Consider the following 26,926-nt stretch of genomic DNA (forward strand, 5'->3'; position numbering starts at 1 on the left):
GGGACAATTCCTGAATATACCAGGGATGACTTGCAGTAGAATGAGTATCCTCTGTCGTTATGCATTCAAGGAGCCAACATGTGGATATTATCAAATTTGTCCGTAATTTTCTTCTTAGAGCAGGCAAATCGAAATTCTGCCGATCTGCTCCAGACTCATAATATCACGTAGTTTGTAAGCTAAGAATAAGTGTATTGTAGTAATGTCACGTGAGTAAGTGAGGGGACCGCACTATACGAGTTAGCTTTTTAGTAGCCCCTCAATTTTCATTTCCATCAAACAAGATATGTTGTATGTTACAATAATATATTGTCATTTTGATGTTTGTATCACCTCTGTATATTGTTTGGAAATCAAAATAAAAACAAGAATGAATGAAAGATATAATATCATGATTTAAAAAAGTTTGCATCACGCAGATCTAACTCTGGCAGCACTGAGGGCAATCTATGCATATAGTAGTCGGGAAACTTCGAGGTGGTGAGGTTGAGAGAGTCAACTCCTTAGTACCAGCCCTGTTCCAGCGAATTTCTTTTCGAAGAGAGCATCAACACGTCTGCTGTGGTCTTCAGACATGATGTTCTTCCAGTCACCGACAATCCCTGTAAGAGTATAATCGTAATGAAAATAAGATAACATCAACATACAGACTTGGTGACAGTTAAACAAACCGGTTACAGTTAAACAAACCGCTTTCTTCTAACTTTTCGTCACCATCAATTTCTTTTTATTTTGTTGTCTTGTTGTGCTGTGTTGTTTGACAGAGCGTACGAACCTTTTCTGAAGAACGACTTGTTGTCACTCTCATCAATCTCGTCCTTCAAGTCTTCAGAAAATTTGACGCTCTTTTTCATGGCGTCAAACGAACTGAGGGCGACTATTTTATCTATGACGTCATTGGGGAGCGACTTGCCCATGAATTCGGCAATCTGCACGACAGCTTTCCGCGGATCCTGTAGTGAGAAGAAAAACGAGGAGATTACAGAAAAATTTTACACCTCCATGTCCGCTCTCTCTGAAAAATAAATAAATAAATGAATAAATGAATGAATGAATAAATAAATAAATAAATAAATAGATAAATGAATAGATAAATAAATGAATAAATAAGTAAATAAATAAATAATAGCTCAATACACGAGTCACAAGGTGAGGGATGTTCCTATTACATACCAAGGCTTGTCATGTTCGGAGCAAGTTTCATTTAACTATTAAGCTTTTGCCCAACGTCAGTTTCCTTCGCACATGCGTAGACTACAAATTTCGACTTGCAGGAGGCTGTTGATTCTCCTGTAGCTACACTGTATTTTTAAATGGATTTTAGCATGTCACGTAAAGAAGAAACAATGATAGCTCTGACCTGTTTCATGTTTTCGTAGGTAAGAAAGAGGACGTTGGGGTGATTTCTCAGCTTGGTCCAGTACAGGGTGTGGTCAAAGTAGTCTCCTCCGGGCACTATGACATCAACATTGAAATAAACAAGGTAAATGTTGATACGTCTCATCAAATCTTGACAAAGCAATCCAGATTTGGCTTATTAATAACTGGGTTAATATTTTCTTTCCTTTTTTCCCCAGTGGTCACGTGCAGATAAAGCTTGATTAATGTGACGGTACAAAATCATAATTTATAATGCAATCCTCAAAAGACCTCATAGAAACTGCTAGATAAACAAGCGTCTTCAAGTGTTCGCGGTTGTTGCTTTTTAGTTTGGTGGGATTTACTTCTAATATTTTTTCGCAAATTTAAGAAAAACTTCAACATACTTTTATAAGTATTAAATAGTCAAGAAGAGAGCGATGTTCGCAACAAGCATCTTCAAGTGTTCGGGGTTGTTGCTTTTTAGTTGGGTGGGATTTACTTCTAATGTTTTTTCGCAAATTTAAGAAAAACTTCAACATACTCTTATAAGTATTAAATAGTCAAGAAGAGAGCGATGTTCGCAAGTTCTTTATGAAAGCCCAAACAGATCCTTGTAATTTGTACATTGTTTCGCATATGTAAAAGCTGTCAAGTTCTTTCCGTCATATCTCCCGCATTTTTAAGACATTCCAACGAACGTTTGGTACATGTTTCCATACAATGTCTTTTGATAATCATTACAAGCGAACAAATTTCTGTAAGGTTTGCCAAATATAGGGAATATGCATTCCGATGTAGTTTGTAAGTCATATCAATCCTTAAACAGTGATTGACATTTATGTCATTGACAGAATCTTGGTTCGGAAGATTTTCTTGTATAGGCGTATATACATGGAATCTGAGGTAAAATAGCGGGAAACTTATCGTAAGATATATCAGTGTGTATGACACGTATTTAGATATTCATTTGGCCACATAAGTGATGTTAAAAGTATCATGAATCAGCATAAATATGTATTTGCACTACATGGTCAGGTTTTGAGTCACGTGTTCTTCGTGTATTTGGACTTGCCTCAGATCAGCACTTCTTTTACTGGCCCCAAATTTTGGAACTTTCTCTATGATAGTATGAAACAAGTTCTAAGTTTAAACACATTCACATTCAAACTGAAGAAGTTCATAAATTCCTATAGAGCTGAATGAGTTACATTTTAATTAGCATTGATTTTGAGCCTTCTTTTTTATTCGTTATACTCATTCTTTTCTTTTCATTTATCTATTCCTTTCCTACATATACCTCGGTGATCCATCGCATCATATGCCTCGCGTGTGCTGGTATAGACCCTTTATCTCGTCTCCCTTCTCGACTTTTTTCTGTCCTCATGTCTCTTTCTGTTTCTTCTTTCAAAAATATTTCCTCCTTTTCCCTCACTGTGTTCTTTTTTTCTCTCTCTATCTTTCTTTTTACAAGAGAGGTTGCTTGTGTTTGATTGTCCGTCTGTTTGTTTGTTTGTTTGTTTGTATAGGTCTGTATGTGTTGTGCACCTTTTATATTATATTCAGCAAATTGCTTCTTTGATGTTATTTAGTCTGTTTGTCCACGAGGAGACTGCAAAATACAAACTTAGCTTTTTAGTTTGCATGTCTCCTCCATTTCCTGCAACTTTAGTTTTAATTCAATTTTCATTTGCTTTTGTGATGCGTAGTATTGTTAACTTTACGTATTTTTCTTTGTTACTACATTGTATTGATATTGTGTTATTACCCACGCCGATGAAAATCGGCAGGGGGTTATGTAAAGGGTTCCGTATGTTTGTTTGTTTGTTTGTTTGTTTGTTTGTTTTTTTGTTTTTTTTTGTTTGTTTGTTTGTTTGTTTGTTTGTTTGTATGTTTGTTTGTTTGTTTGTTTGTTTGTTTGTTTGTTTGTGTACAAGATAACAAGAGAACGGGTAAACGGATTTGCACGAAATATTCAGGGAATGTTTGGATAATGACAGGAAAGAATCGATTAGATTTTGGTGATAATCGGTTGACCCTTGCAAATTCTGTGTGACCTTGAAGTTTTGACCCCATGGTATAGTGACCATTCCGAAAATTTCCCGTTTCTCACTTTGCGATTTTCCGCTACCATACGAACACATAAACTCCCCAACGATCCGACTTCGCTGCTCAAATGTTCGTAAGAATTCCGAAATTTACGTTTAGGCCTATTTGAGGGACTATGTCCTTCTAGATTTATGAAAGTTCGTTCTCCGTCATCACAAACTGGCCCGTATTTTGATGATTTTTCAAATTAACATTGATTGTTTTTTTCGTTAGAGGAGCATTTTGCTCGGTCGCAGTCACACTGCACGATATGCGTGCTCAATGTCAATGCGTGTGCAAGGCCGCTGAAAATGCATCGCGCTCTACACTGTTGGTGCAAAATTGCACCGGGGACGTTGCGGCGCTCGTTGGTAGCCGAATACTGGTGCAGTAGACATTTGCATTCAACCCTTGCATTGAATAATTCCCGTAGACACTAATCATAGGGGTAATTGCCTAGGGGGTACGTAAATTTTGTTTTTCTTTTTTGCTTTTGTGGATACCATCAAAGATCGTACACTCATACGACCTTTGATATTTGATGATTTTTCAAATTAACATTGATTGTTTTTTTCGTTGGAGGAGCATTTTGCTCGGTCGCAGTCACACTGCACGATATGCGTGCTCAATGTCAATGCGTGTGCAAGGCCGCTGAAAATGCATCGCGCTCTACACTGTTGGTGCAAAATTGCACCGGGGACGTTGCGGCGCTCGTTGGTGGCCGAATACTGGTGCAGTAGACATTTGCATTCAACCCTTGCATTGAATAATTCCCGTAGACACTATTTCATAGGGGTAATTGCCTAGGGGGTACGTAAATTTTGTTTTTCTTTTTTGCTTTTGTGGATACCATCAAAGATCGTACACTCATACGACCTTTGATATTTGATGATTTTTCAAATTAACATTGATTGTTTTTTTCGTTGGAGGAGCATTTTGCTCGGTCGCAGTCACACTGCACGATATGCGTGCTCAATGTCAATGCGTGTGCAAGGCCGCTGAAAATGCATCGCGCTCTACACTGTTGGTGCAAAATTGCACCGGGGACGTTGCGGCGCTCGTTGGTGGCCGAATACTGGTGCAGTAGACATTTGCATTCAACCCTTGCATTGAATAATTCCCGTAGACACTAATCATAGGGGTAATTGCCTAGGGGGTACGTAAATTTTGTTTTTCTTTTTTGCTTTTGTGGATACCATCAAAGATCGTACACTCATACGACCTTTGATATCATCACACTCTCGGCTTGCTATAATCAAAATATCCCGTAAGAAAACGGCGTATTTCTCGATTCTTAGCGCTTTTTCCGCGACCCGTCGTGTAGACAATACTCTTAAAACTGGACTTAATTCGCGCGCGCTTGGAAAAGTTCCGATTCTGCACTTTTGACGGTGGAATTTGGGATTTTCGATGGATTTTTGGAGGAGACTTAAGGACTTTCCTGTACGTGAATGAGTGTTAATACCGTATGTGTAATGATGTGATTTGCGTGTGATGTGACTGTAGAACCAAAGATCGTACACTTCAGTGTACGATCTTTTGTAGAACTCACTGGCTGGTGATAAAGCACACTGGCAATTAAGTGGCCGAATTCTGGTAGATGACCGAATGCACATTATGTTTACCCCGACTTTGTACTTAGGCGTGGGTCTGCCGCCTTTGACGGCCCCTCTCTAGTTTTGTGTATAAAAATGTTTTACATTGTTGGAAATGAAATAAACGAAATGAAATTAAATTAAATGAAACATGACATTCACATACGTGTGAGAACTACGTACAAATTGCGCAAGGATTTTCGAGTTGCATACGGCTCCATTGTCGGAGGAAATGTCCCGTGACGAAGAAGATTTATGACGAAAATTTGATTACAGTTCGTTATTCCGAAGGTTCGTTATTCCGAAACTTCGTTTTTTTCCGAATATTCGTTATTCCGAAGGTTCGTTAATTACCCACGCCGATGAAAATCGGCAGGGGGTTATGTAAAGGGTTCCGTATGTTTGTTTGTTTGTTTGTTTGTTTGTTTGTTTGTTTGTTTTTTTTTTGTTTGTTTGTTTGTTTGTTTGTTTGTTTGTTTGTATGTTTGTTTGTTTGTTTGTTTGTTTGTTTGTTTGTGTACAAGATAACAAGAGAACGGGTAAACGGATTTGCACGAAATGTTCAGGGAATGTTTGGATAATGACAGGAAAGAATCGATTAGATTTTGGTGATAATCGGTTGACCCTTGCAAATTCTGTGTGACCTTGAAGTTTTGACCCCATGGTATAGTGACCATTCCGAAAATTTCCCGTTTCTCACTTTGCGATTTTCCGCTACCATACGAAGACATAAACTCCCCAACGATCCGACTTCGCTGCTCAAATGTTCGTAAGAATTCCGAAATTTACGTTTAGGCCTATTTGAGGGACTATGTCCTTCTAGATTTATGAAAGTTCGTTCTCCGTCATCACAAACTGGCCCGTATTTTGATGATTTTTCAAATCAACATTGATTGTTTTTTTCGTTGGAGGAGCATTTTGCTCGGTCACAGTCACACTGCACGATATGCGCGCTCAATGTCAATGCGTGTGCAAGGCCGCTGAAAATGCATCGCGCTCTACACTGTTGGTGCAAAATTGCACCGGGGACGTTGCGGCGCTCGTTGGTGGCCAAATACTGGTGCAGTAGACATTTGCATTCAACCCTTGCATTGAATAATTCCCGTAGACACTAATCATAGGGGTAATTGCCTAGGGGGTACGTAAATTTTGTTTTTCTTTTTTACCCACGCCGATGAAAATCGGCAGGGGGTTATGTAAAGGGTTCCGTATGTTTGTTTGTTTGTTTGTTTGTTTGTTTGTTTGTTTGTTTTTTTGTTTTTTGTTTGTTTGTTTGTTTGTTTGTTTGTTTGTGTACAAGATAACAAGAGAACGGGTAAACGGATTTGCACGAAATGTTCAGGGAATGTTTGGATAATGACAGGAAAGAATCGATTAGATTTTGGTGATAATCGGTTGACCCTTGCAAATTCTGTGTGACCTTGAAGTTTTGACCCCATGGTATAGTGACCATTCCGAAAATTTCCCGTTTCTCACTTTGCGATTTTCCGCTACCATACGAAGACATAAACTCCCCAACGATCCGACTTCGCTGCTCAAATGTTCGTAAGAATTCCGAAATTTACGTTTAGGCCTATTTGAGGGACTATGTCCTTCTAGATTTATGAAAGTTCGTTCTCCGTCATCACAAACTGGCCCGTATTTTGATGATTTTTCAAATTAACATTGATTGTTTTTTTCGTTGGAGGAGCATTTTGCTCGGTCGCAGTCACACTGCACGATATGCGTGCTCAATGTCAATGCGTGTGCAAGGCCGCTGAAAATGCATCGCGCTCTACACTGTTGGTGCAAAATTGCACCGGGGACGTTGCGGCGCTCGTTGGTGGCCGAATACTGGTGCAGTAGACATTTGCATTCAACCCTTGCATTGAATAATTCCCGTAGACACTAATCATAGGGGTAATTGCCTAGGGGGTACGTAAATTTTGTTTTTCTTTTTTGCTTTTGTGGATACCATCAAAGATCGTACACTCATACGACCTTTGGTATTTGATGATTTTTCAAATTAACATTGATTGTTTTTTTCGTTGGAGGAGCATTTTGCTCGGTCGCAGTCACACTGCACGATATGCGTGCTCAATGTCAATGCGTGTGCAAGGCCGCTGAAAATGCATCGCGCTCTACACTGTTGGTGCAAAATTGCACCGGGGACGTTGCGGCGCTCGTTGGTGGCCGAATACTGATGCAGTAGACATTTGCATTCAACCCTTGCATTGAATAATTCCCGTAGACACTAATCATAGTGGTAATTGCCTAGGGGGTACGTAAATTTTGTTTTTCTTTTTTGCTTTTGTGGATACCATCAAAGATCGTACACTCATACGACCTTTGATATCATCACACTCTCGGCTTGCTATAATCAAAATATCCCGCAAGAAAACGGCGTATTTCTCGATTTTTAGCGCTTTTTTCCGCGACCCGTCGCGTAGACAATACTCTTAAAACTGGACTTAATTCGCGCGCGCTTTTAAAAGTTCCGATTCTGCACTTTTGACGGTGGAATTTGGGATTTTCGATGGATTTTTGGAGGAGACTTAAGGACTTTCCTGTACGTGAATGAGTGTTAATACCGTATGTGTAATTATGTGATTTGCGTGTGATGTGACTGTAGAACCAAAGATCGTACACTTCATTGTACGATCTTTGGTAGAACTCACTGGCTGGTGATAAAGCACACTGGCAATTAAGTGGCCGAATTCTGGTAGATGACCGAATGCACATTATGTTTACCCCGACTTTGTACTTAGGCGTGGGTCTGCCGCCTTTGACGGCCCCTCTCTAGTTCGAAAATGTGATAAGGTTTGTTCCGAAGGTTCATTAATCCGAAAATTAAATAAGGTTCGTTAATCCGAAAATGAAACAAGCTCGTTATTCCGAAGGTTCGTTACGGACCCTATTTCATTTTCGGATCAACGAATATTCGGAATAACGAACCCTATTTCATTTTCGGATTACCGAACCTTCGGAATAACGAATCCTATTTCATTTTCGGACAAACGAGCCTTCGGAATAGCGAACCCTATTTCATTTTCGAATTAACGAACCTTCGGAATAACGCCACAAATGTTCGGATTAACGAACCCTTTTTCATTTTCGGATTAACGAACCTCTAGGTATAGGGAATTTGTGTGTTTCGGATCAACGAACCTTCGGGATAATGAACTTTCGTAATAACGAACAGCACCCACAATTTGATGGTATTCATGATGGCGATGATTGTTCCTTCCATTCTTATGTGTCAAAGGAAATGGTGCGTGGTATGGAATGGCGAATATGAGAGCTTGGCCTTGGGCATTGGGAGAAGCAGATGAAGAAAAGAAACACAAGGTAGAGAAGAATAAAGGGTGTAAGTAAACGACACAATTAGTCATAGCCATAAATGTGAGTGATAGGTTATAAAAAGAGGAGAGAGAATAAAATACTTGACCGAGAGCAATAGAGAAAGATAAGTATTAACAGGGAAATGAGTGTTCTAAATAGAGATGGAGTGATAGTGGTGTTGAGTAGATCTCTGTACCTCTTCCCGCGAGGAATTCTTCCATGAACTGGTCAAAGGACTCGTATTTGGGCATGGCTTTTATGTACTGGCAGAAGTGATAGTACGACACGGCCGTGTCCTTTGGGTTTCTGGCCACGTAAATGACCTTGACCTTCGGGTCATCGCGAAGGTCTTCCGGAAGCCACTGTGGCATCACGTGAGTCTTGAGAATTCTGGGAGAATCGTGAGGCATGTCGTCAGCAGCATCACAGTTTGTACGGGCAGTTTGCAACTGTTGAAGAAGTTTCAAAACATTCGATCCCGTGCTAGGTTCATTCGTTGCTTCCTTTGTAGTCTGCAACTAGAAAGAAACATGTAACAGGACATGTAAATGCATAACATGAGGTAAGAATCACAGTGGTCTAAGATGCAGTCGCGAATAGTTGCGAGAGGGTTACAAAAAAGAACGAGCTAAAAACGTTTAGAAACATTTTATTCCCCATAATTATTGAGATAGACCTCTATGCCTATAATTTTAATGTAAGATTCCTTCAGTTTTCTTTCGTTGTAGCTTTGCTTTAGTTTTGTTGTAGTTGTTGTGGTTGTTGTGGTTGTTGGAGAGGATAATTTGATCAATTCTTTCTAGGACTAATGTCTTGTGTGATCTGTTATGGGCCTCGTCACACAAACGCGAAGAGTGGTCGCCAACCCCAGCACACGAAAAATATCTAGCGGCCATCGACAACCAATCGACGACCACATCCCAAAATATTTGAGCAGCAACTGGTTGCCGACTATGATTACTGACCAATGGAAAATCATTTGACGACAATTTGAAAAGCGCTTCAAAGATCAGCATCGGAAACTTTTCAACTGACTAAAACCGGTCACCGACTGGTCTTCGCTCATGACTTTTGACCAGGGCTAAAACCTAGGCAGAACATATTTTTTCACTTACACAAACATATATATATATATATATATATATATATATATATATATGATATAGCGCGACAAAAGTTTCGTGCGACAAAAGATCAACTTTCTTTCTTTCAGTTTCTACCGCGATGATGAACATCTTCCGTACTATATGTATGTATATATATATATATATATACATATATTTATATACAGATATGTATATAAATACTGTATACATTTCATTCATTATATATATATATATATACATATATGTATATAAACACTGTATATATTTCATATATATATATATATATATTTCATTCATTATATATATATATATATATATATACATATACATACATGTTATATACACATACTGAGAAAGAGAGGAAATGAGATCATAGTACTTCGTGCATGGACTCGAAATCTGGCGTCTCCAAGAATTTCACTTCGTTCGAGATGTTCTTCCCTTCCAGCGCCTTCTCGTCCCCGTCCTCCTTTACGAGGTACGCGATTAGCTGAGCCCATGTGGTGCCTGGACAGGGGCAAGAGAAGAGACTAACACTGATGTTAAAATGAGGTCAAATGATATGGTCTTCTTAAGAGGAAACCCAAACCCAAAGAGAAATGCGGATGGAGTGATAGCAGCAACATCAATAGAATACATCAGTGAAAGTTTGAGGAAAATCGGAAAATCGATACAAAAGTTATAAATTTTTAAAATTTTGGTGTTGGAACAACTGGTTGAGGGGTCTACTAGAGGTTATGACACTACTAGTGTGGTCAACAATGTAAAGAAAATATAAAGGGAATTCCACAAATATTCCCTTTTTTCATGAAAATTACACATTCCATCAACTTGATACTGCAGACATACAGTGTATGTTACTAGGTAGCGATTATTTCTGAAAGCGGTTAGTCAAGTATTCTTTTATTATGCTTGAAAAGCAAATATTTGTAGAATTCCTTTTCTATATTCTTTAAATTGTTGTCCACACTCAAAGAGATTTTCCCTAGTGACCTTTTAGAGTGCGGAGTCTTCATACGCCCTGTACTATTGTTTTGTGAGCGCAAGGGGAGCACTGGATGACAACAAGGCGGTAGGCTCACCCCTCGTGCTAATAGGGAGCTTTAGATTTTAGACGCGAGGACGTTCAAAGGGAAAAAAACATGGTCTGAGCGTGCGTAGTAGCGCACGTCACGTTACTGCGCACGCTCCGACCATGTTTTTTCCCTTTGAACGTCCGCGCGTCTAAAATCTAAAGCTCCCTATTAACACGCTAGCAAGAAACGAGCAACCGAGGAGCAGCCTAAATCAAGTGCATACTCGCGTAAAAGTTCAGAAGTTCGCGTAATACGCGCTGTAGAAATGTATACTTAGTACACAAAGTCCGCCATCACTAGTGGGTACAATGCACCAAACTAGAACATAGTGGAATGCGTGTTCACCCAGGAAATACACAACCACCAAAACTTGCTACCACCGCCATTATGCTAGGGCAATTTTTCCTTATATGGAGTGCGGGCTGTGTCTCCGAAGCGCAAGATCATTGTCGTGTACAAACGTGCATTGTTACGTCATAATCACTAGCTACTGGACGGCGTACTCTTGCTTGCGCGCTACCAGTGGCCCAGTCTGACCGCGCCTAAGCGTGCACTCTATATAAGGAAAAATTGCCCTAGCAAGATGGCGACGCAACACGGTAATTTGGCTGCACGGTCTCGTGTTTGTTGGGAATAGGGACACGCATTCCACTATGTTTTAGTTCGTTGGTACAATGGCAACCCCCATGAAATCACTGACACCATTGTAGAGTCCGCCCTCTACTGGCGGGGAGGAGAAAAAAAATTCTTTGTCCACACTTGACCTCATAACATCTAGTAGTCTCCTCATGCAGTGGTTTCAAAACCAAAACTTTAAAAATTCATAACTTTTGCATCGATTTTCCGATTTTCCTCAGACTTTCACTATATGTTCTATTGGTGTTGCTGCTTTCACTCAATCCACATTGCTCTTTGGGTTTGGGTTTCCTTTAATCTAGAGTAGCTTCTGCACTGTTTGACACTGTTCCACCAGAAGGTCCTGACAATATTATTACCCTATCTTTGCCTGGTGAGACTTCATACACCTAGGTCGAGAGGAACATGATGGGCAAGGAACATTTTGTATCAAGGACTTCACTTGACGGAATTCGATCTCGGGACCTTCCGATTGAAGATGTAATACAGTGCATAAATCCAATGTGAAATAGTTCCATCACTGAATGCATGCTTAAGTACTGATGTGAAAATCAAACCTGAGTAAGTCAGAGATATGGTTTCATGACATTTGCTCCTGCGACAATGGCTCCCATGGAACACTTGCACACTAAGCCAAACATAAATCTACCCACCAATATTACGCTAACCCTAATCCTAATCCTCATATCAAACTAAACCTAAAACCCCATTACAAACCTCCATCTGACCATAAGTCCTCGACGAAAAAACGACAGGAGCAAATGTCTCAGGAGCAAATGTCGTGTCACTCAGAGATGTACTGTATTTGCCTTTCACAAGGTATACGCTGTGCGACCAAAATAGGCCAAACAGTGAATACAAACCACCTTGATTTTGATTATCATTATGCGATGTCGGAACCTAGAGGAAAATTATGCACAGAAGAGCTGAATTGATTACCTGTTTTGGGGTAGGTGACGACGAAAACGTCGTCGGGCCGAGTTTTGAAAGCCTTGGTCTTCTCGATGCAGTGGGGTGTCATGAAGACAGCGAGAATAACTCCATCCTTCTCATAACAAACACTCCTGGCGCAAGCAGGAATCTGGTCCATCAGGGACCTTCCAGCAGCAGCAGCAGCAGCAGGGGTGCTTTCTATTACCATAAGGAACAGAAAAAGAGGAAGGGGTGCATTGTTAGTTGGTGGAGACAAACGAAAAAAGTCATAGCAAACTGGTAAACGAAAATTAAACACTACTGTATACCATTCGGTCACACGGATTTCATTATCCATTAAAAGAATTATAGGATATTGCCATGTTAACAAAAATATTGGCGAATCAATCAACAAGCATTGGTTGCTAGTGTTCTTGACGTGGGCGGAACTCGAATAAAGCATACTAATTAAAACGTAGATTGATGTCACACGACTGCTCAATGAATTAAAGTCTTCGCCAAGTCGTGTGCCGTTCTATATCAGTTTGCAAATTCAACCTTGTCGGCAATTCTTACTGACTCTTGAAACTTTGAAGCTTTGAACTGCATAAAAGAAATGTTTCATGCAACTTTTGTCAGAAAAAAAAAGAATAGCAGTGTAACTACGTAGGGACACTTACCACTGGAGCTAGACATTGAAATGAATTCAAACAGAAGAAATGAAGGAAAGAAAAGTGTATGTAAAAATACACTGACAAAGTCTCTTGACTGACTAATGAGCCCTTTGAGCCGCCAATGTAGAATGCCACCTTGATCAGTGCTTATTGATATAGATTGTTATCAAAAGAGCAATCTATGGAAACAGTAGCTGACTCAACAACGTCTATATCTCACATAATGAGAGCAGTATCTGTACAGTGTGAACGATTGTACGGAGGCAATCAAAGTTTATACTATTACGACGTTCCTAGCTCTCTCTCTCTCTCTCTCTCTCTAAGTTGTGTTTGTTTTGATTTTGTTCAAAGTCCATCTGACAGAAGAAGCGGGATGAAAGAGAATTTGTAGCCCCTTGTCAAATTATTTGTTTCTCTTTCATCATGTACTCAGTAATACACATACCGTTATCTAGCCTGGAATATATATTGCATTAGAGCAAAATAAACATATAGGTTAAATTTTTTTCGAAGGTCGTCATTCCGAGGGTTCATTAGTCCAATAGTTCGTTTTTACCATTTACGGAGGTTTGTGAGTCCGAGGATTCCTTATTCCGTATTTTCGTCAGTCCGAGTATTAAAAAGAGGTGATTCTGAAGGTTTGTTCTACGAAAAAAAAAAAAATTCAATCTCAATTTCAATTTTCAATCCATTTATTTTCATTCTTCTTTTTCCAACAAAACATAACACATAATTAATCTGGAATTACATCATGAACAGAAACATTCGACTTTGCAAAAGATAAATGATACAGATAAACAAAAGAATGCATACTGGCAAAAAAAAAGTACAACGTTATGCTTCAGTTGAGAAAAAAAAAATGGCCCACTAACATGACTAAAAAGCAAGCTTGTATGTTGTGAACCACTCAAAAAAAAAGAACAAACTTATGAATTACTTATTTACAAACACGTGTCTTATCACATATGATTTACGACAGAACGGAACAAAACAGGAGAAGCACAAAAACATGACACGACTTGACAGAACAGATGGAAAGAATGGAAGGAGAAAAAGGAAAACAAAAGAGAATGCCTACACACTGAACAAGGGAAATGGAACAGGAGGTGATTGAGGGTGTGCTTCAGAGAGCTGGTACTGCACGCAGCTGTGCAAAGATTGTGATGGCTACTTCATTACGTAATAATGAATTCAGTGATCGATTGATTGGTGGATAGATGATGAACCCTGAGCTTGATGAGATCTAACTAATAAAGAAAACATATCAGAGAGGATGTAACAGAAAGAATTTCAACTTGCGGTTAAAAGAATGCAAAGATAGGGAATTTTTTATTTCACATCTCAATGAATTCCAAAATCTAGGACCGGTATATATAAATGTCTTCTGAGCTAATAAAGTTCCCAGGAGGGGTAAATGAAACTCATTAGATTGCCTAGTAAGATAATTATGAAAAAATTGGTTCCATGGGAACATTGAATTGAAAATATACTAGGAAGTGCATTTGCATTGTAATTAAACATAAACTGACCAAGTTGAAAAAGGTACAAATCTTTAATCTTCGAAATCTTATATTTAGTAAATAATGGGTCTGAATGGGAACGTAGCGGGACGCCACAAATAATACGAAGTGCCTTTTTTTTGCAGTAAAAGTAATTGATGGGCACTGCCCCATGCTAGGAGTCCGTAATTAAGACAAGGTAAAATCAGAGAAAAATACAATGTCAACAAAGAGGACAACGGAATATGAGACTTGTGTCTATTACGTGAAATTATTGTACTTTGATATGCGGCCTCCACGAAAGTTTATCGTCCACTGTAGTACCAAGGAATTTTATATGAGATCACGTTCTAGCAGAGTATCATAAAAAATGATTTATTTATTTATTTATTTATTTATTTATTTATTTATTTATTCAGTTTTATTTAAAAAAAAAAACAGGGTAGTCACGTTCAGGGCCCAAGGGCCTGCTTTTCAAGTGAGCCCTGTTACAAATAGTACATATTGTGAGTAATAATCACATAATACAACAGCAACAAAAAAGAAAGTAAATGAACACATAGAAACAAGCAAGATGTGATATCTACATAAGTAGATATATATAAGTATCAAAAATGATATTTGTGAGTAAAGCTTCCATGGAATTGCCAAAAACATATACTTAGTTTTCTGGAGATTAAGTGATACTTTATTAGCTCTTATCCACTGAGTTACTTTTTTTTCCAATTCGGAATTAACGATACGTACGAGAGCATCTGGATTTTGGTGAGAAAAGAAAATATTTGGATCATCAGCAAAAAGTATAAATGAGAGTATGTCAGATGATCTGAAATACAATCTGGTTCGTTCGTGCCAAAAATGAAAAAGGGTTACTTAATCGGAAAGTAAAATGAAATTCGTTTAGAGACGAAATACGGCCAGTGATGGCAGCGCAATAACGAATAATGACATTAAATCAAGTCGAAGAAAATTGGGTATGGTCTAAAAAGGATGATACACGTGCAACTTTCCGAGCAAAGCACGTGTTGCCTCATTAAGATGTGGTGTAGATCGATTCAGTAATCTTGCTGTTGATATCATCTGAGCTATTGCTACCGGAGCGAATAGAATTAGTATTGGGGGTTGTGTGTGGGTTATTTGCAGCCTACCTTGCATCGAAAACAAACTGTTGGTGTACAGCATTAATAAGTTTCCGAAGAATTTTTGTTCTCTTGCTATTGATACACACACACAGACACACAGACACACACATACACTATATGTATATATATATATATATATATATATATATTACATAATATATATATATACATGTATATATACATTCATTATACACATTATTATTATTATTATTATCATTATCATTATTATTATTATTATTATTATTATTATTATTATTATTATTACTATTATTGTGTGCATGAGTAAGTTAGATTCTACGAATTACGTATTCTTCTGGAACTTCGCAATTCATTGGAAGCATATTACAATGACATTTGAATTTTCCTCGAGTCAGTCTCATGAAGTCATCATTATCATAATCTTCCACCACAAACATATGGCCTGTTGAAATTGAGCCAAATCTTATCGATATTCTCACATCTATATTTTTTTCCTTTACACCTATCAAGGAATATTTTCTATTTCCTCAACAAAGTTGGTGTGTTTCATGCGTCATTCGAAAGTTGAAAGTCTGAAAAACTCGTCGAAGCTAGAATGTGAAGCAAGATTCAGTGAGCTCATAATTCTTTGTAATAACAGCATGCAATAGGCAGACTTTGGGCCTGCTTGCAGTATCTTTATTGATAAGTATCAAGCACATGGGAACTACATAGATCAATTAATGTGAGACTGCTTACCACTTTATAACATCTCTTACTTGAATATCATCGTTACATACACATCACCTTTCTATTTCGTTTATTTCAAATCACAGCTTTGTGACAACATGTAACATCGGACAGCATAATAATCCATTGGGTGCAGCTGTATTCATTACTTTCACAACATAAAAATGTTCAGAACATTTTAGTGAGATTTTTTCTACACTCCGAGATAGAGCCGATTATTCTTCTTCGCAGTGTTGCATTCCTTCCAGTATTCAGTTTGTACACGGTATAGTACGTATAAATAGAACGTACCCTCTTTTTCTCTCTGAGCTAGGCTGTTTTGAAATATCTGATTCATTTCTGTAAAGTTGTTTTTTATGTCATTGTTTGGTGGTAACATCTTACAGAAGACATTTTCGTTCATAGATGTGAGGAGCAATAACATCGGTATGTTGATTTAGTTTTTCGTTAATATTCCAACGGATCCTGACATGCAGACAGAGAAATAAAAAAAAAAAATAGAATAAAACTTAATATTTTGCGACATGAGATCGATGAACTTAGGAATGTTCTCGAAGTTGGCACTATGCAAGGTCTTTCTTGAAAGGCATTCATTTCTGGACACGCCTTATGAGAGATTGTCAATGAACAAAAAACAAGAGTAGGTTATTAGAGTGGCCTGAATATAATAGACACTATTTTGTAAGCCTACTTAATGATCAAGGTTTCTTTTCGGCCGGTCAGTGTCATAGGGTTTTGGATTTGCTTTTGAACAAATTAGCTATTTCTGATTCGGGCTATCCTTGAATAAAGCACGGAAAACTTACAGTACAATGATTGTCCTCTGTGTTCTATGAGCCAAAATATCATTCTGATATTTTGCATAATATAAAATTTGCTATTAACTTTATTTGTGGTAATGGGCAAATCGAAGTAAAGCCGATCTACTCGTGACTGCTGCACTATATCAAGTAATGTTGTATCATGATAAAAAAAAGAAAAGGTTTCCATCATGATCATGCAGCTATAAAGGTAACTCTGTCATTACTGAGGGCAATCTGTTTGCATATAGTGGTCGGGAATTTTGTCGCGGTGATGTTGATCGGGTTAACTCATCAGTACCAGCCCCGTCCCTGCGAATTTCTTTTCGAAGAGAGCATCAACACGTCTGCTGTGATCCTCAGACATGATGTTCTTCCAGTCACCGACAATCCCTGTGAAAATAATCGTAATGAAAATAAGATAAATCAACATACAGAATTGGTGACCGTATAGAATATGGAAAATAGCGTTCTTCTCCCTGGTCGTCATCATCGACATCTCAATTGTTTGTTTGTTTGTTTGTTTGCTTGTTTGTATGTATGTTTGTTTGCATTTTCCATCTGACAAGATGGCTTGATACCTTATATTCAGCTGCACTATTGGTTATCCATGGGGTCCAGTTGTACTTGGGGAGGACCACTTCACCGGTTTTGCACCCTATATCCATGTGTCATTTCATCTTCATCTGCTGTTCAAGTATCTTCGATGTATTTAGCGACCTTGAGAAGTCGCTTATAAAGAAACAGTACTGTTGCCCATGTCGTAACAATGGCAGACATGACACAGATAGGTCATGAAAGCATCCCGTCTTTAAGAAACACTTAAAGATGGAATCTGATTTGCTGTGTTCCCTCACAAAACCACCCTTTCCCTTTATTCTACCCAACTGCGACACCCGAACGAGGAAAAAACAGACAATGAGAAAAAAAAATGATATTCCTTTATCCTAAAGGTTTGTTGATCCGAAAACAAAATAAGTTTGTTATTTCAGAGGTACGGTATTCCGAAACACACAAATTCCGTATACCTATAAGTTCGGCTATAGGAGAATGAAATATGGTTCGTTAATCCAAACATTTTGTAGCATTATTCCGAAGGTTCGGTATTCCGATTTTCGGTAAGAGGCGAACCAATTACGAGCCTTATTTCGTTTTCAGATTAACGAACCTACGGATTAACGAACCTTCTTTTATTGTGGGATTAACAGCCTTTCAGAATAACGAACCTTCGTACCGAGTCTTCGGAATGAGGAACTGTATAGCCAAGGGGCTGTGTGATGACTCCTTGAGATAACTATTCTACAGACTGACAAATGGACGAGCCCATGTTTGTAATAACCATGAATTTGTGTGAGGACTTTCAGACAACCATTCTACAGATGAAATATTCCGTGGATTCTCTAACCTTCGATCTTCATAAGCAATCGTTCTAATACAAATCTTCCATGCAATGCATGCATGCCGGTGGCAGAGCACACAAACCTTTTCTGAAGAAATCCTTGTTGCCACTCGAGTCAATCTCCTCCTTGAAAGCTTCGGACAATTTGGTGCTGTCGCTCTTTTTCATGGAGTCGAACGAACTGAGTTTGACGATCTTATCTATGACGTCATCGGGGAGCGACTTGCCCATGAACTCGGCAATCTGCACCACAGCTTTTCGCGGATCCTTGGAGACAGATTGAGGCGGGAAGAAAGAAGTGGTAAAGAGATTTCGTCATTTATCCGTATTCTGACGTTGTCATCCATTTAGAAGGAAAACATGATTGTGTGTTATAAGTATTTGTTTACCTCTTTCACTATTTACCTCACTTTTATTACTGGAAGAGCGCTACATGCTTTAATTATTGCGTTTTATTACTTTTCTTGTTTTCATGTTCCTGGGGTTGGATGGAGAAAACTTCAAGGTAAGTCAGAAAGCCTATCAATCTTGTCGGAAATCTTATATGAGCATTGCTCTCAGGAAAGACCTAAGATGTCTCAACGCACTCACAAGACCGAGGGATATTGCCAGGCAAGAAGTAATATGACAGCGTAAAATCAAATAGATTCACGTACTTGGAAAAACATCAGGTACCATCTACTTAAAGGCGTTTTTTATCATTATTCTTCTGTAGCCTCATTTTACTTTTGCTTAAAAAGAATGGACCCAAAATAATTGGCGAGAAGAAGAAACAATGATAACTCTAACCTGTTTCATGTCTTCATAAGTAAGAAAGAGGACATTGGGGTGATTTCTCAGCTTGGTCCAGTACAGGATGTGGTCGAAATAGTCCCCTCCTGGCACTGTAACGTCAACATTAAAATGAACAAAATCAATGTTGACATGTCTTATCAAATCAACATCAAGCAATTCAGATTTAACTTAACGATGTCAACAACGCCACTGAACCTGGATAAAGACTTTTATTACGTGGTTTTTTTTTTTTCAGTAGTTCCTTTGCTAGTGATGCTAGTGGATACTGCTTAACCAAGTCAAAACTGCACATTATTTTTCATCCTCAAGTCAAAAGACTTCGTAGAAACTGTTCAGATAACGGCTATACACGTGCAAAAGAATGAAAGAGGAGGACTGTAGGACACGAAAATGGTCATGACGATAACACCGATGATGACACAAATATTGATAAATGATGACAAAGATGATTGATGATGATGATGATGATGATGATTGATCGTGATGATGATCGATGATGATGATGATGATAATGATTGATGATGATGACGATGATGATGGCAATGAAGAGTATAGTTCTCACTATCTTTATAGTTACCTTCTATATTAGAGAGAATGATGTATGGGATAGAAGGCGATTAGGAAGGCTTGACTTTAGGAGAAAGAGATCAAGAAGGGTCACCAGGGCTAGAAATGGGAAAAGAAAGGGTTAAGAAAAGGGTGGGAATGGAGGAGCTGCCCGAGACCAATGCCATGGAAGATAGGGAACATACAGAAGGACAGGTGGAGCTGTACGGAGAGAAAGGGAGTGTCGAACTATTTTTCTTACATCTTCCCGCGAGGAATTCCTCCATGAACTGTTCAAAAGATTCGTATTTTGGTAAGCCTCTCATGTACATACAGAAGTGATAGAACGACACGGCCGTGTCCTTGGGGTTCCTGGCCACGTATATGACCTTGACCTTCGGGTCATCGCGGAGGTTTTCCGGAAGCCACACTGGCATCACGTGAGTCTTGAGAATTCTCACAGAATCGTGCGGCATGGCGTCGGCAACTTCACAGATTGTACGGGCATTTTGCATCTGCTGCATGAGGCTCAAAGCGTTCGGTCTTTCCGTTTCCTTGTACATTGCTTCCCTGACGGGCGCCAACTTAAAGCAAATCATAGCACGTGCAACATAAGAACACTTAAGAACCAAAGTGGTAATGAATAGTAATGAAGATGTGATATGCTTATTTTAATGATATTGTAGGATTTGGTTGAATGAGAGAATGATACAAAACTGTGGAGAAGATCATGTTATTTTTTAAATGTTTGACCCAAGGCCACCTGCGCTGATGATTTGGAGAGCAAACTATTTCAAAAGTCTTTTATTCATTTCTCTCTCTCTCTCTCTCTCTTTTTTTTTGGGGGGGGGGGGAGGGAGCCGGGTAATACCCTCCTTTGTCCTGTGTAAACAAACTAAACATTGGCAGACTTTTTTTTTCATTCATGTAGTATTTTCATTATCATAATATAAACATATCAACAACGAAGGAGAAATTAAATGGGCTTACTTCCTCATGAAAGTCGAGATCTGGTGTCTCCAAGAATTTCACCTCCTTCATGATGTGCTTTCCTTCTAGCGCCTTCTCGTCCCCGTCCACCTTTACGAGGTACGCAATTAGCTGGACCCATGTGGTGCCTGGACAAGGGCAGTAGAAGAGATCAACATTCAAGACATGCGAGATTTCTTCTTTCCGGTTTCGTCAATAAAATTAATGATTTTAATGGTAACATGATTTCCTTCAACCTTTATCCAGAGTAGCTTCTTCAGTTTTGCAACTGATCTGCCAGATGGCTGAGGTGTTATCAATACCTTAGCGTTGCCGGGTACCCATTCATATACCTGGGACAAGATGGATCTGACGTTAGACAAAAACATTTTGTGAAAGACGTTGACCATTGACGGGAATTGAACTCGGGACCTCCCGATTGAAGGTCTGTAATCCTTTTTTCGCTGTGCCACAGTGTTCCCACTGTGATTCATTACTACGAATATAGGTAAATCATACTGTTCGACAAAATAGGCCAGACATTGAGTAGAAATGATCTCGAGTTTAAGTTTCATTTCATTCATTTTATTTTACTACGGATAAAAATGCCCAATCAGCAAAAGCTGTTTTTCATTGGGACCGTGAATCAATGTACATGAATCATGTTAACACGATAAGAAATTATTTAGATAAAAACAAACAAAAACATCAACATTTGTTGCACTGCATCAACAAATGACTTTGATAATTTGATGTTGCAGAAGTGATACACTAGAGCAGAAATAATGACCTGTTTTGGGGTAGGTGACGATGAAAACGTCGTCGGGCCGAGTTTTGAACGCCATGGTCTTCTCGATGCATTTCGGCGTCATGAAGAGGGAGATGATGTGTCCATCCTTTTCATAGCAGAGACTTTTGGCGCAATCCGGGAGTTGGTCCACCAGGGACGTTCCAGCAGCAGCAGGGGTGCCTTCTGTTTCATAAAGGGGGCAGAGAGAAATTAAGGCCATAGTTCACCAAAATTGGAAGAAAAAGTTTCTTAGCAGACTTGTAGATGATAAAGACACATTCCTATCGATTCAATCACTCTGATCTCACCATTGCACCGATTAAAACAATTACAGGGATAATGCCAGATGGATATATATTGCAGAATAAATCTGCTTGTTGCTAGTATTCTTGACATGGACGGAACTCGAGGAAAAAGTGTTGACTTTGTAGATTCAATTTACTCAATAAAATCAATGAGAGTTTTTAAAACTAATTATAAGGAAAACATAATCATCGACAAACAGCAGATATCGAATAAGACAAGTGCAGAAACATACACGGTAATACACAAAACTTGTTTTGTACAGGGGAATTGAATCAACAAAGAATTTGTTGTAAAGTTGTATACATCTATGATTCATTTCAATTTCGAAATTTAGTCGTCCCAAACAAATGATCCGAAAATGGCTCTTGAAATTTCGCAAAACGAAGTAAAAATCGCCTTTTACAACAAGAGTGCTCCAGCACAAACGGTATCTAATCTTCATCACAGATAATAAAACGACAAGCCTTTGCCTTAATTGGGTGGCGGTCCATAAAAGAAGAATATTCTTTCAGAAACATGCATTGGATTTGAAATCAGACTCGCACGCATTAGTGTAGATGTCGCTATTAGGGGTGCACGTTAAGAGTCCAACATCCACGAGTCATACAGCCCACTGCTCAACACAGGGCAAGCAAGACCTACGAATCCGACAGTGTTGGTCTCATGTGCCTTTTAATTTAGCCTTATAGTGTGGGACTAATGGGCCCTTTTTGCCTTGTGTCGGACTCATGGGCCTTACACCTGTAAGCTATTTGCCTAGTGTCAAGCTCATGAGCTGCGTATGACTCGTGAATGGGCTGCATGATTCATGGACATTTTGTCAATGCCGAACTTGTGTATTTGTTTGTTTGTTGTTTATTCTCCATTTCACATTAAAAAACACACAGAACAATTCAGAGATTTCAAAATGGATGGATTGCTCATTTCAGATTCATTATTGTAATGATCCTGTTCTTCGATGGGGGTCCAGTATTATATAAATGCTGAAAATCATATATGAATAATACATGCATTTAAACATACACACAAATGATACACATTTCTTCCCCCTGGCATTAAAAACTGACAACAATGAGAAAAAGATTATCAGTATTCGTATTTATTACACACACTCACGCCGGTCTCGGAAGACCCCGCTTTATATAGAAAGGATATGGCGACCCTTTCTAGCAAACGCTTGTAAAAGTTTCCTTCTCCGCCCCTTTGCATTGTAGAAATCAAATGAAGTCATAACAATTATATCTACAGAAATAATGTGTGGACTCGGCACGACATCTCGGTGAAGGATGTGGACCTTGGACTGTGTACGCTGTGACTGAGCAAGGCGGTGGTGTTTTGAAGGGGTTTTTGAATGAGATGCACCAGTGCTTCGTATAGCCACGTAATCACGTGATCACACTTGTCGAGATTGAGTTGATAGTGGTACACTGACTCAGCTATTTTCTGTGGTGTGGTTGGTGTGCTTGATATCTCAAGAGTAAGATCCCTTGCAATATTATCATCATAGTGTATCAACATCAAAGACCTTAAATACTGCGTTAACACGGGCGGGACTCTCTCACGGAACGCTCGGGCGCTCTTTCGTCCTTGGATGCAATGCCGATCTATACATACGTATATAGGCGTATCACACGTGTATCATCATTGCATGGAACATCGTGTTCAGTATTGCTCGTTTCTTTGTTTCATTTTCAATTTAAACTTTATTTCCATTTATCTTCCGTAGAGAAAATTGCAAATATCACTTCTGCTAAACATTGGTTGATTGTAAGATTAAAAGATTAGAGGTAATTCCTAGCTCCTGATTTGTTTATTCTGCAGTGATAGCTGTATCAGGTTCAACCTGGTACTTTAAGAGATGATATTAGTCAAGGAAGCTCAAAAGATGGAGTTCCAACTGGCTATAAACATTCAAACATATGTCAGTTTTCTATTGATGCATAAAAGAATTCTACAGGTGCAATTGTGCCATTGATGATCGGGGTTCAATGTCGCCATCTTTCTAAGCAAATCCGATGATTCAATTCAATTCAATTCAATGTTTTATTTCATTTTTCGACAAGAACATAATATAGACATCACTTTTTTGGGTAACAGAAAATAAGGTGCGTAAAACTATGTAAGATGAAAAGAATGTACAATGATTGTAGCACTTTACAACTATTATACATTATCATAAAACTCAAGTGATTAGAAGTAAGTAAACAGTATGCAAAATTCGAAAAATGGAGGGACCCACTAAAAAGACAAAGTTTCATGTGTAACGCTAACATTATCATTTAAATTTTGCTCGTTTATGAAATGAAATTTCACAAAGTCAATCCTGTCAACAACAAAAAAACAACAATATGTGCAAGATTGTAACTCTGAGCTGTATGTTGTGAAAGTGTTTGAAATGGCAACCTCAATCATGGAAAGCCGATATTATCACTTACCGATTACTTCAGACTTTATGAATTGATATGCCAGATGAATGTCCAATAATGTCACAGTCGAGTACGCTATTAGATATTTGTTTTTATTTCATCAATATCTTTTTCATCAATTTCTATTCCAGCATCCCCTGTCTTTACCATAATGTTTCGCTCATCTTTTACAAGTGCAGATAGCGAGAAGTAAGCCCTTCTTACCATCATAAAGACACATTACTTGTCTTCCTTAGAGAGCGGCTGGTCATTACACAATAAGACAGGAATCAAATGACGTTTTCTTGTCAGTGACTTAGATTCAGTTTGGCAAAATACTCAAATATTTTTTTTTCGTAGCAGCGTTGAACACGGCTTCAATTGCAAAGGGAATAAGATAGCTGTGACTGAAATGTCTTGAGGTGCTTGAATTTAACTGAATTATATAGACTACTTCGCGTCTATGACTGTAATAATCTGTTCAACGGGTTGGGTTTTTTTTTTTTTTTGTCTCATTAATATTATGTGTCTGTTAATCACCTTTTCTCTACAGTTTATAAAAACTATAGGTAGGTCATAGAGATAATTATACAGGCACTAAGCACACTATCTCTATGGTGTAGGTATGTTGACGTTGTATAACGGATTACTTATAGCTGAATATGTGTAATGTCCCAACATTTGTTCTACTATGTTCAAGAAGAAAGGGTTTGTCATAATACACAAACACATTATTGCTTGCCATTCTTTTATGCAGTAATAAACAGAAAAGAATACTTTCACGTCACATTTTGGCATGCACCATTCTGAATATCAGTTCCCAAGTACACCTCCTGATAGGCATGTCTAATTACTTAAAACTTTAAAATTAAAACTTTGCAACTTTTAGCTCTATAAGAAAAAAAATATATGCCACAACTGTTATAGATACTTGTAAAGTATAGTAGTAGAAGTATAGTAGTAGACAATAACTGCGTCAGAAGTAGGGGCCTATACAAGATAGTGATAGTCTATATACCGTACATCGTAGTATAGTAGTATAGTAGCACAGTAGTAGTAGTAGTAGTAGAAGTAGTAGTAGTAGTAGTCAGTTGCGGATCCAGGGAGGACCGCAACCGGCGCACGCCCCTCCCCCCCCATTTTTTGTTGAAACAAAAGAAATAAAAAGAAAATATGGGGGAGGGGTGCGTGCGCCTCCCCTTATTTTGTAAACGCGCCCCCTCTCTACGGAATCCGCCCCTGGTAGTAGTAGTAGTAGTTGTAGTAGTAGTAGTAGTAGTAGTAGTAGTAGTAGTAGTAGTAGTAGTAGTATAGTAGTATATAGTAGCAGTAGTAGTAGTATGTCCTAGCAGTAGTAGTAGTAGTAGAAGTAGTATAACAGTGATAGTACAGTGTTGTAATAGCAGTAGTTAAGTAGGAGGAGTAGAAGAAGTAGTAGCAGCGCAGCAGGAGAAGCAGCAGCAGTTAGTATACAAATTATTAGGAACACTTACCACTGGATCCAGACATTTTCCGAGAGTACAGACCCCGCTGAAATTAAAAGACGAAAGAAAGACATATAAACACCAGAGATACTAATGCAGTCTACGGGCGCAGACCTTGTATACGACAATGTAGATTTCCACTTCGATCAGGCAGAGTTGATGGTACAGACGCGCAGACTGTTATCCAAAGGAAAAATCTGAGGAGCACTAGCACTGTCTCCAGAAACCCAGAGTGAACGTCATATCTTATCCACCATCAAATACAGTACGCATTAAAATAGTGTGTGTGTAATTTTGCGTATGAGTGCACGTATCGCAATCATTGTATCCGATATTTGCTTGACCCGGCAGCCTTTTAGTATTTGTTTTCGCCCCCCCCCCCTTTCACGTCTGTCTCTCTACTGTCTACAACTTGTGTGTGTGTGTGTGTGTGTGTGTGTGTGTGTGTGTGTGTGTGTGTGTGCAGTGTCCAACAGACAGGACATGCAGATAAAGCAAAATAAAAATGACCAGTCTCTTGTTATTCAGTGCACACTTTTGTACATCGTGCTTTGCTTTTATCGGTAGGAATAATGAAGTTACATACTGATGCTGCAATGTATTCAATTTCAATTTCAATTTCAATTTATTTTCATATTTCTCGATGAAAAATTACATCAAATATAACAAAATTGAATAAAGTACATGACATACAATTGTACATAGAATATTGCAAATATGTAAAACATAATAGTGGTCGATCTGTTAAGTTTGGAATCTGTGAATGAATGCTAAAGAAATATGAAGGAACCTACTTAAAAGCGAACTTGTTGAGCGTAGGTCCCGGTTAAAAACGAGTTTAAGATTGAGAAGGGGAGCACGGGTACAACAATGACCGGAACATAAGAGAAAAACAAAATAAAAAAGTACAAATATACAGTTATATAGCAAATTCTTTTCTAGTGCAGGTTAGGGGTCGGAAAAACCACATGCAGTATATAGGCGGATGAACCATTGTCGTTCTGGCAATACAATATGACTTAATATAATAACAATGATACCGTTTAGACAGTATTAGAAATGTGTACATTGCGTGTATTAAGAAGGGAACACATGCACCTGCAAATTCAGAAAAAAAAAGACATTCAACAACCAGTTGCAATGCAGTGAGAATGTGAAATACCAGCTGTTTCCTCGTCCCAGCTATCTTTACAGAAGGAAAAATATGCATAAACACAGTGATAGAATTTAAGGGCGCAAACAGCTGGGCTCTTAAAGTCTGGTTTGACATGACAACAACCCTGGAGTACAGTATAACGGGATAGTCCTGGACAGCA

General features: G+C 38.6%; 2 protein-coding genes across 2 annotated transcripts; both read right to left on the reverse strand.

The window, feature by feature from the left end:
• Nucleotides 1–495: 495 nt before the first annotated feature.
• On the reverse strand, nt 496–10,931 carry LOC139737981 (sulfotransferase 1A1-like). The gene is made up of 6 exons (XM_071648646.1): nt 10,916–10,931; nt 9,849–9,976; nt 8,560–8,881; nt 1,361–1,455; nt 776–953; nt 496–602 (listed from the first exon to the last, which is right to left on the reverse strand). The coding sequence occupies exons 1-6, from the start codon at nt 10,929–10,931 to the stop codon at nt 496–498; spliced, it is 846 nt and encodes a 281-aa protein (XP_071504747.1).
• Nucleotides 10,932–17,202: 6,271 nt separating this feature from the next.
• On the reverse strand, nt 17,203–25,787 carry LOC139737982 (sulfotransferase 1A2-like). Its single transcript, XM_071648648.1, has 7 exons — nt 25,620–25,787; nt 21,416–21,598; nt 20,655–20,774; nt 19,919–20,197; nt 19,105–19,199; nt 18,399–18,582; nt 17,203–17,309 (listed from the first exon to the last, which is right to left on the reverse strand). Exons 1-7 carry the CDS (start codon nt 25,633–25,635, stop codon nt 17,203–17,205), a joined length of 984 nt encoding a protein of 327 aa, XP_071504749.1. The 5' UTR covers nt 25,636–25,787.
• Nucleotides 25,788–26,926: the final 1,139 nt, after the last annotated feature.

The sequence above is a fragment of the Diadema antillarum genome, unplaced genomic scaffold, assembly GCF_040938485.1.
Source record: "Diadema antillarum isolate AM-2024a unplaced genomic scaffold, OU_Dant_1.0 seq00000718_RagTag, whole genome shotgun sequence".
Classification (NCBI taxonomy): domain Eukaryota; kingdom Metazoa; phylum Echinodermata; class Echinoidea; order Diadematoida; family Diadematidae; genus Diadema; species Diadema antillarum.